Below are 10,538 nucleotides of genomic sequence, written 5' to 3'. Positions count from 1 at the left end.
TTCCTATCGTGTAGGACAGGAAATTTAAAGCGCTTCTGCAGGCACCGGTGGCAGGGCAGGCCATGGAGCTCTCTTATCTTTTTGTTTCAGTGGCCAATAATCTATGTAGGTTGTGGCACTCAAGTCGTACCATAAACTGAGACACGGATTTCTTTAGTGAGTGGCTCGCGAAGGCCATTGTCTGCGGTGCACTTGTATATTCCGGAGTCCGCCTTCGATGTCTTGAAGAGCTCGAGCTTCGATCCAGATGCACTGAGAAGAACGCCTGGAATAAACGAAGGACAATTATATTTGTTGAGTTTAAATGATGTCGCTAGAGATAGCTGGTGTAAAGGCGGTGCACAAAATTATCTCCGCAATGGCTACGTCTTTGGTAATGGCATCAGCTAAAATCTAATGACGCACTTCTAACTTGTCAGAGTGAAAAGAAACATTAGGAGATCGTGACAGCTTGCCTTCTTTCTGCCACCTGATGCTTGGTTTCGGTGTCCCTGTCGCTTCGCAGCGGAGGGTCGTGTTTTCACTCTCCCTGACAGAAATGTCTTGAGGCATCCGTAGCCATTTCACTGGAACTGCGAAAAACGTTGTTATACTACTAGAATATTTGTCTAATAGGAAATATTAACATGTCTGGGCTTCCGCACTTATCTATGTAGACGCAATTAAAACGGCCGGGCTCGACCTCAAAAAGCTGCCGAAGTTCGGGGTCTTACACAAGGAGCAATAAAGGAAAGAAGTGTAATGCCATCAGGCAACGTCAAGCTCGTCAATTATAGTATTTGTGAAAGAACTTGCCACGCGCTACTTGAATTACCCAGAGGTAAAGTAAAATAAACTTCAGTTAATTATTTCGCGCCTTTCAGGCACCGGTTCTGCGCAGCAAGAGGATGCTGGTAAAGTTCAAAGCACAGTTTACAAGACCGTGGTATACTGGCAACGCTGTATCGAATTGAAACTACACCAATAAAGAAGCCGTAGGCCTGATTCACACAGCTGTCATCCGCCGCATCCCGTCAACGTGACAGCATCGGCATCCGTCGTCGTCAGGTCGGGGACGAGGTGGATGTCATATACCTTCACCCGTACCTTCTATTCTCAGAGATGCTCCGATGCCTGTCCGGGTTGCGGTGCTCAAGCCAACACGTTTCGCGTTACGGTATTGTGGAGAACACCCCTATCGGACACTGAGACTGATGGAATTACGTCCTCTACGATGGACCCCCAGTCCATTCTGGGTCAGGCAGGCCTTGTTTCGAAAAGCCCGCGTAGTAGTCGGAGTCTTCATTGGTGTCTTGGACTAGAGGCACCACCCCCAATCTTCGTTTGTAATAATAAATATGTTTTTTTTTTATCTGTCACTGTCGGTCACTTATACGAAAGCTTATTACTATCACATAGGCTATATTAAATATGCATTCTGCTCATACGCTCAATACCGTAGTCGTACACTACGAGGCGTATATATTACGTCCACCGTGTACCGTATCCACAGTTAGTGCAGTAAACCCGCCGCTATATTTCCGTCCTTAGTAAAACGCTGGCGCGTTTAATGTACGAATTAATCACGAGTAGAAACTTGGCTTGTTAAGATTGAAACAGCCGCAAAGCTGTCGTGAAGTTTCTCTCGTGACATGAACAGTGCCCAGAAATTATGGGCCGCATGCCACACAAATTACCTCGCCACATTTTTTTAAATGTATTCGATAAGCCATCTTCCCTCCTTCGTCTTATAACACACATATCCACTATTTTGAAATATTGTGATGATTCCTGACCTCTTACTAATACAGCTTGTGCTTTGTCAACACGCCCGTGTGTTTGCGGGGCTACGTAAGCCTAGACTGCATGCAAAAGGATACGTTCCTAACTTACCAAGAACGCGCAAGTCTGCCGTGTGCGAGTCTTTTCGGTTTCCAAGTCTTCCCATGCAGGTGTAGTTTCCCGAATCATCTTGCCTTAGGGAGTCGACAACCAGCGTCGACATATCCGGGAAAGAGCGGATCTTGACTCGGTCGTCGAGTGTGAGGGCTTTGCCGTCCTTATACCAAGAGAACTCGACTCCTGATGTTATTCCGCCGGTCACCAAGGCGCACATTACGGAAACTTTATTGCCTTCTGTCGGATCACTCGGGAAAAAGAATGGCTGAAGGCGAAACGTCGCTTTCGAGTGTCCTGCGCGTACACAGAAGCGCCAGAGCTTAAGACTCGCTCAACATACCTAGAGTCTGGTTGCCTTACCTGAAATTTGTTGGCCGCTCGCGTGGTCGGTACTGTGTAGGAAATTCAGCGTTACAGCAATTGCGAGGTAGAGCATGGCTCGTTCACTTTGCCGAAACAGGGGTAACGAATGCACCGTGCGTCGCATCACACCGCGAACTCACAGGCGTTGTGAAGTTTAGATCGGACTGCTGGCGCCATCTCTGGTTATGCCACGAAAAGGTTGCGCGGGGAATTTGCTGCGTAATGTGCACATCACGCGCACCCCAAATGCAGAGTGATCTCAAGAGATAGAAGTCATTCGCGTTTACGCCTCTGTCTCATATCGGGGTAAAACATCCGTTTTTGTGCGCCGGAATATTCAGAGGGAAAGTTAACCTTTCTCTCTTGCGTTCTCGTTGATGGCTTGTATGTCACAATGGGGGCTTATCATTTTTCTTCCTTACAGGTAGTCTTTGATCTTGGCACATCGAGAAGCGAGTGATTTGTTTTAGTTATTAGGAAAAGTCGCATTACGTGATGGAAATCAACTTCACTTGGGCCGCTTTCACTTTTCTGAAACCAGTTTCCCTCTATTCTAATTTTTACTTGCTTGCTTACCGAATACGTTGACACGTATTTCCCGTACCAGAAGTCCAGGTAGGCCGTTGTCAGCTGTGCAGATATAGGTTCCGCCTACCGGCTTTGTTGTTTTCAAGATCATGAGGGTTCCACCGTGAGAACTATTTACAGGGGTTTCTCCTTTGTCTTCTGAAAGACAGACATAAGACACGATATTGATGGTAGATTATAAAGACGTAGGTACTGGATGATTGGACGCACTTTGGCTCTACTGTGCTTACTTACGCGCGTTGATACTGCAGTGAGAGACAAGAAAATGTGAAGATAGGTATGTATAACAGTTACACCTATTAGAGTGTGGCACTGTTTACGACTTCCCACTTTTTGTAGGTGGAACCATCGGAATTTGCGGCCCAAACTTACATTTCTTGCCTAAACTATCTATATTTCTTTAACTTGTGTTGACGACTCGGTACATGGCATTCTCCTCTCATATTACTACCGCAGCGACTAGGAATTGAACCTGAAACCTCGTGCTCACCTACAAACCTGAAGTCACAAGCTACTGTAACGGCTGTTCCTATGAACTTGCGTTCTGCATCGACTGCTGCTCTACTGTGCAAGTACTCCGGATATGCCAAGTATTTTGTACTGTCAGAATTGCCAAATGTCTGGTAGCTGAGAATGGCTGTCAAAACTGGTAGAGAATCAGCTAATATTGCAAGCGATTGGGATGCTCTGTCGCAGAGGTTTTAATAAATATGGATTCACGTGTGGTGCTTAGAGCAGGCCTCTAGATTATCGCTGGTCGTGGCCCCAATACTTGTGAGAGGGATATATTTTACTTGAGGTCTCTGCAACGGAAGCGTTCATGAAAGCAGTCCGCCTCAAGTGTGAATTCGCGATGGAAAAAAGGGCCAGAGGAATTAATTTCGCCCACAGAAATCTGTATTTTCACGCTACAGAGCAATCTGCGTTGTTTACGACTTCATAAAAAATGTAAATACTGTTGTCTAATTGGGAATTGCACTTTAATAAAATTAAGACATTTATCAACCGGAAGCTGTTAGGTTCAGAAACATCAGTATAGCAAATGTTAAGTTTCTCCTAACTTCTCTGTAATGGCATCGTAAAGGTCTCGCACAAATCAAGATCACCCAATGATTCATAATCCCTAGTGAATTACTGTTGTAGCCTCATGTTTTCTTCTGGGAGCCCAGATAGTGATCAGCACACTTACCCTTGCGTTTCCACTTAATCGCAGGAGATGGGCGGCCCGATGCATTGCACGTCACCGTGACATTGTCGCCCTCTCGGACGCTGACGTCGCTTGGCTCTTTGATCCATCTTGGGGGAACTGTAGGCGCAGAAGAAAAGTTAGGGAAAAAGTCAGGAGTGCTTTTTCGCTGCAGGACAGCCATTGCAACATGCAAAGTGGAATAATACCAACATCTGGAGGGAGACATTCCAACTCGCCTGGCTTGCTGTGATTTTACTGTTTAAGCCCTCAAAAGCCGCGAAGTATTTGCCGGCGATGCACTACGGCTGCTTAACGAACACGATGGGACGCCAATGTGAGTGCCTTTTTGCTGTAAAGCGTGATTTACGGTAGTTTTTTGAACGATCATTGCATCGCCGGTATAACTGCCTCAGCCACCACAACATTCACGCTCCTGGCTGATACCGCTGCTGCATGTTTACGATGCAGCTTTTTTACGAAGCTGATGCTTCCCCGCCAGAATGCACCTGTAACGTATAGTATGTCGCATAAAGAAGCATCAAGGAATGATCTTCATGTAGGTTTATTGCTGCGTAAAGAACATTTCAATGAAAATCAAATCAAACATTAAAGTCGCTCCGCTTCCGTGTCTTCATATCTTTCTGAATGTCTGCGGCCTTGTTACCGCCTTTATATTGTCTTAGTGTCTAAAGTATTTGTCTACTGTCTTTGTGTGTTCTTATTAGTGTAGCAGTTTGGTCAGCGCTAAATGCCACCTACGACTAATAGCTCATTCCAACGCATTACTCGAATCCACACCTACGCTTGGCGTCCATATTCCGACGCTTGATAGTGCTAAGCTTGATCGTACTGAGACGAGTTCCAGTTAGCCGTTCTGGTTATCCTGCGGCCTCATGCTGAACGCGAACGTGCCATACAGGGAAATACAGTATGGGACGCATTAGTGTTACTGCCCAGTTTGTCTTTTTTGTGTCATTATTCTCTTTAATAACATCACTACGATATTGCTGTCCCGCATGATAAAGCCCCGTGTAATTGAGCGCGATATGGAACGTGCCGTATACTAGTCAGTCTAGACAGCGCCTGAAAATAATTCTTGAAGGGGCTAACACTGTAAACATCCACGTACGCTATGACCAACTCCTAATAAAGGGAGCATGAAGACGGTAATTATACAGAATAGGGCACTTCAACTTTATTGTAAAGTAGGGTCTCGCATGAAGCAATAGGCATGCGCCAGGCATCCGTGCATGCCAGTATAACCGATGTGCCTTTATGTCATGTCTCAGCTGCAATCTATGACCAACACCGAACTGGTTCAGTTAAGAGTGGACCGTGTTGTACATCATAAGAACGCACTTAGTATGGATACAACCCATGACGTGGCACACATGGCACGTCCGTACTGCGCAGGCTAAGGGTGCCGTTACCTCACAACATAGACTGGGCGTCAGTAATGCTGTGCTTTAACACAGGAAAAAAAAAAGCAGTAATTCCTTATTAAATAAGTTTTACCACCACGTATTACCAGAGTTGCCACATGTCGACAGCTTTCCGGTTCCATTCAAACCCTGTCGGCCCAACATCTCCGGCTGTGGCAGTTTTCACACCTACGGACGTAACGACAACTTCCCTCACAATCCTGGCAACCTACGATGCGATAATGAAAGTGTAAAAAACGCACATAGTGTGCAGCAATCCAGTTTCTTTCTTTTCCTTTATCTTTTCTGTTTAGAATGCAGCTTGATTTGCGTGGGCCGCACGGAATATATATAAGCAAGCCGACATCAGTCTCGCGGCAAAGGCGCGTTTTGACGCTGCGCTCTTGGCCGCCTAGTAAAGGCTGCTACGCCGCGCGGCCACGCAAAACATACTTTATGAAAGGGGTAATCCACACTACTGACCACGTTTCTACTCCAAGTACTGCAGACGTTTATGTCCCTTTCCGAAGAAGCTGTCATACTGGTTATATAGTCTTGTCGTGTTCTTGGTATTATATTGTGCCTGAATTTAATAATTCATGTTCAGTAACAGTTAGAACGAACCTCCCAGTTCAAATTAGTACCCACTTCCACACCCACAGGTTCTGAGAGCTATGTATTCTAGCCTAACGTTTCTTTTTGTTTTAACTTCTTGCGTCCTACAGTAACAACGTGAATCGAGAAATTAGCGAGGTTCTTTGCTCTCTAACGCTGTTTCACGTCATTCCTTGCCTAAGTGCTCACAGATATATTTTAGTTGCACATAGACAAATCAATGAGGAATAATATACTCTCTATCTCACACGTACGCAACCACTCTTTTTTTTTTTTTTTTTTTTTTTTTTTTTTTTTTTTTTTTTTTTTTTTACAACCAGGCCGTAGTTTTGATCGAACATAAGAGATGTGCAATAAAAATGAGCACTCCAGTCCAGTAGGTGCTCCTTTTCTGAATATCTTGGACGTTGGATTCGCCTAGGTGAGCGGCAAGGTGTCGTGCTGCCTTGTCACGAAACAGTTATAAACCGACCTGTCTTTCTTTATGCCATTGCACGCTAAATCGAGAGCGACGTGCACGGCATAACTGTTGTTTTGCACAGAACCAAGCTGCGCGCGTTCCTACAAAAGAAGCGCGCATTTAAAGATCAATACCTAGTGCCCAAAGTTACCTTTATTCACCTTCACGAAAGGACCGTGCTATGAATATGACTCACCCAAAACGTGCAGGGTCTGAGTGTAGGAGTCGGACTTGAGGCCCGCCGTGCCGGTGCAAGTGTAGTTTCCGCTGTCGTTCTCTTCAAGCGGCCCGATGACTAAGTTAGAGACATCGGGGAAGGTTCTCAAACGTATCCGACCGTCTCGTTCCGAACCCGTGAGCAGCCTGCCGTTCTTGAACCAGCGGAAACGTACGTTTTGCGCTGCTTCTACTGTTGTGCAGGTCGCGGTCACTTGGGTTCCAACGATAGTCTTTTCCGGGAAGGCGAACGGCTGCAGCCGTAGGGATAGCACAGCTGTCAGAAAGCGAAAAACGCGAATGCCAAGTTGTTTCCAAGTAAAGCTACGCAGCGTTCTCGTTTTCAGTTGTTTACATCGGCTTGCATGCATCGGATTTATTCGGAGTATTGCACTTGCGGTTTGCTTTACTCTTTTGCTCATCAGCACTCCATAACTACACGTATTTTACAGCAAAGAATACGCTCATCTGCTTTTTTGTTTCCTTTACAGGCGCTGCGACCCTTTTTCTGTCTCCAAATCTGCCTGCAGTGTTATAATAAAGCTTCAGGCCCCAGAGTATGCGTCAACCGGAGCATCAAGAACGGACACTCACTTGTACTGTGCGAGAGCACGAAAAGCGTCAGGATTGTCCGAACAAATCGTAGTTGACTCCTCTGGGACACGATATCCATTTAATAGGGCCGTTGTTTTCCTGCAGCCGCACTTCTCAGATCTAATATGTGTATTTTAACAACTAGGGCTAGGGCTTCTGAAGTTCGATGATGCGGCGCCATCTGGTTCCCACTAGGAGAATCGCAGCAAACGGAGTAGTAGACTGCACAGCACGATACCGGTGCGTCGAAATCCCGACTTACATTTACGTATGGCGCAAGTGTAAACTCTTTATCCTCATCACACACATGGGCGCAACCAGAAACACGTTAAGATCATTGGTAAGTTGTCGTCCATGAGCTACTAACACTACAATTTGAGCGCATTCTGTTTTCCTTTCCCCTCAATACTTTTTTTTTTCTTTTTTAGAAGCGTAAGTTTGAACACAAACCAGCAGCTATATTGTGTGCTCGGTTTCCCAGCACCGCATGACTGCGATCACGTCGCAGCTTTGTGCTATCTCGGCACTTGTTGTTAGGAGTTGCGGTCGTGGGCTTCCGGAAAAGCGAGGCTGGTTCTTTGCTTGTTTGTTTCAGTTTTCTTGTGTTATCAATTCAATTTTCCGTGAGAAATAAATAATAATAAAGCGTTCAGGATATCGGAGGAAGCTGAAAAATATCACCAGTATGTATGAAAAATCCACGTAAACACAAATTGATTATAATTAGCAAAGGCCAGCGCCAATCACAGAGCCAGCATGTTTGTGAGCACGCCTTTATAACCGGGCGTGAGTAAAGAACAAGTCTCGATGAAAACATTTGGTTGTATTTATCCTTTAATGTATATATAAAACGGAAGGTCCATTAAGCATGCTTCTTTTCATATTTTCTTCCTTCGCATGTGAGCTCGATTACAGGGGCCATCTGCGGGCATAGCATAGGGCCCTTCGGTCATGGCGAACTGCCGGCCCTCTCGTGCCGGGAGTTCTTGGTGGGGACCATGCTGAATTTTTCGCTGGTCCCAGGGAGAACGTTCTTGCATCGTTCGTCTATGATGCAGCAGCATACCGCGTCTCCCAACACGTTCACCACAGTCGCCAGTCGGTCTCTGCGCTCGAAGAGAAGTTGAAGGCGTTATAAAGGAGAAAAACAACATTTATGTGTGGCGATACTTTGTCCGCATCGCAAGGGTTCACGGGATTGCTTCCAATTGAACGAGCGCTGGTGCTCCGCGCATGCGTTCTCTTGTTACCATTCAACATATCGTCGGGAGTATTCCCTTACACACATGGTTAGTTCCCAGCACTGAGTGATTACCTCCTGCTTTTGTCGCAATTGTTTCTTTAATTCCCAGTTATATTTTTGTGACACCTTGAGGCTGTTAAATGCGCTTCCCAGTTTACAAACGCAGAGTTCCTTAAGATTAGTAGAAAGAAACATGGCGCTGTAACTTTTGAGCGAAACTGGAAATAATGCCCGAGCCCTGTAATATTTGTGATTTTTCACGGCTCCGTTAAGAAAGTACATTTCTGTTTATTTTATGTCTCTTTCTCGCTCAGTTGTGTTAAGCTACAAAACATTCGTTTTGATCAGTTTAGTGTTTAACATTCACAACTAATTCGTCCTGTCACCTATATTTCCCGCGCATAAATAAATTTCAGCTCTGAGCATACAAATTGCCTACAAAATAAGCTGCGATAAAAAATTTGGTTTTGAAGAAGTTGTCTGAAGCCCGAAAACAAAAAAAGTTTAGACAAATCCACGTGTTACGCGTTATTCCCATACCGGCTCGGCTGCCACACAGTGGCGATGGACGCAGAATCTAGCGTTAGATTTGGCTCTACTATACTTAGCATGTATCTCTGTCTACAAGCGTGGTCATTTATTTGAGCAAGTGCTGTTATATCTCTGTGCTCTGCTGACCTACATTTGATGGAAGATATTGTTAAGCGCCACCTATCATCTCCCCGTAACGATATATAAGGCTTGTATCTCTGTGGCACCTACAACGCCAGATTTGTAGTCGGTTAGTTGACAAGAAGAATCGTCTGCCAAAGGCTGGCGCTGTAATTCGCCACTCTGCATTATAAGGAGGTGTTTACGTGATCCAGTCGCTGAGCACGAGAACGCCGACGCTTTGCGAAGACAGACCCAGGAGCCGCGTCGTAAGAACGATGCACGTCTCGTTCTGGCCAGGCATGGCTGCAGTGGCGCTGCTCATGATCAGGGTCACGGTGCTGGCAACATTAGGAAAGAAATGCCATGGCAGACATTACGTTAGACTTTTGTGATCATGACGTGGACCTACACGTCCCGCCAAGTATACGTGATTCGTTCACGAAAGCACTGTCGCTTTCTCTAGCTTTAAAATACCACAGCGTCTAGCTTGGCTGCGTGACTACCGTGGCTTACTGTGCTGCCAACGAGCACAATAAGCTACGTTATGTATTACGACGAGGACATACACGACGAAAAGCGGAGCTTATAAGAATGCTAAACGGAAACTGCACACCAAGCCATTTCTGCGAGTTATGTTAGAGAACTGTTTCGGACGCTTTCAAATTGGCATACTGCTGGCCAATGTATAGAGCGGAGAAAATTTCACGCCTAAATTACGGTGAGTGAACTAAATCGGTATAATCAAATGTCCCGAACTTTGCGATATTTTATGGTACTTCTAGAGGTGTGCGAATGCCACATTTTCGAATATGGAATAGTCAAACGCAGATGCAGCATTTAAAGCAGAAATATTTATTTCAGTACATTTAAGTACTACGCTTGTGCTGGCCAGGAAAAAAAAACAGCCAGTTATCACAAACTATTAGGGTCAATTTTAAACGCAAGATCACTAATTGTCATTGATATAACTGCATGAATAGCCTCTCAAAATCGTTAGAGCAGGGTTGTAAACAATTTTTCCAAGAATGAGTAGCTGCTGTATGACTAGCTTTCAAAAACGCTACATAAATGGTGGTTAAAAAAAGATCAGAGGTTGTGAAAAAAAAAGTTGTCGCAGTTTCACCCGAAAGGCGAAGCATCAATTGCGATAGCAACTTAGTAGAGAGCTATACGGAGTAAGGATAGTAGTTTTATCCGCTGTACAAACTTGGACATGCAGCAGCACCGGCAACACACAGCACTGTTGTCGACGCCGTCGGCGTTTTGCCCGCGTTCGCACAAAATGCGTGCGGCGTTGGTGACTGTTGCCAGAGCCTG

General features: G+C 45.4%; 1 protein-coding gene across 1 annotated transcript in view; it reads right to left on the bottom strand.

Annotated features, from left to right (window-relative positions):
• Positions 1-119: 119 nt before the first annotated feature.
• LOC125947515 (MAM domain-containing glycosylphosphatidylinositol anchor protein 2-like) overlaps positions 120-10,538 on the bottom strand; it is an 11,364-nt gene continuing 945 nt past the window's right edge. Inside the window, exons 2-4 of the mRNA XM_049672383.1 lie at positions 6,711-7,007; positions 4,019-4,135; positions 120-265 (exon numbers count right to left, since the gene is read on the bottom strand). Coding sequence (XP_049528340.1) covers positions 120-265; positions 4,019-4,135; positions 6,711-7,007 — 560 coding nt within the window. The remainder of the gene's footprint in view (positions 266-4,018; positions 4,136-6,710; positions 7,008-10,538) is intronic.

The sequence above is a fragment of the Dermacentor silvarum genome, chromosome 8 (genome assembly GCF_013339745.2).
Source record: "Dermacentor silvarum isolate Dsil-2018 chromosome 8, BIME_Dsil_1.4, whole genome shotgun sequence".
In the NCBI taxonomy this organism is placed as follows: Eukaryota; Metazoa; Arthropoda; class Arachnida; order Ixodida; family Ixodidae; genus Dermacentor; species Dermacentor silvarum.
The sequence above is the reverse complement of the archived record's forward strand: the minus strand, read 5'-3'. Positions and strand labels throughout refer to the sequence as shown.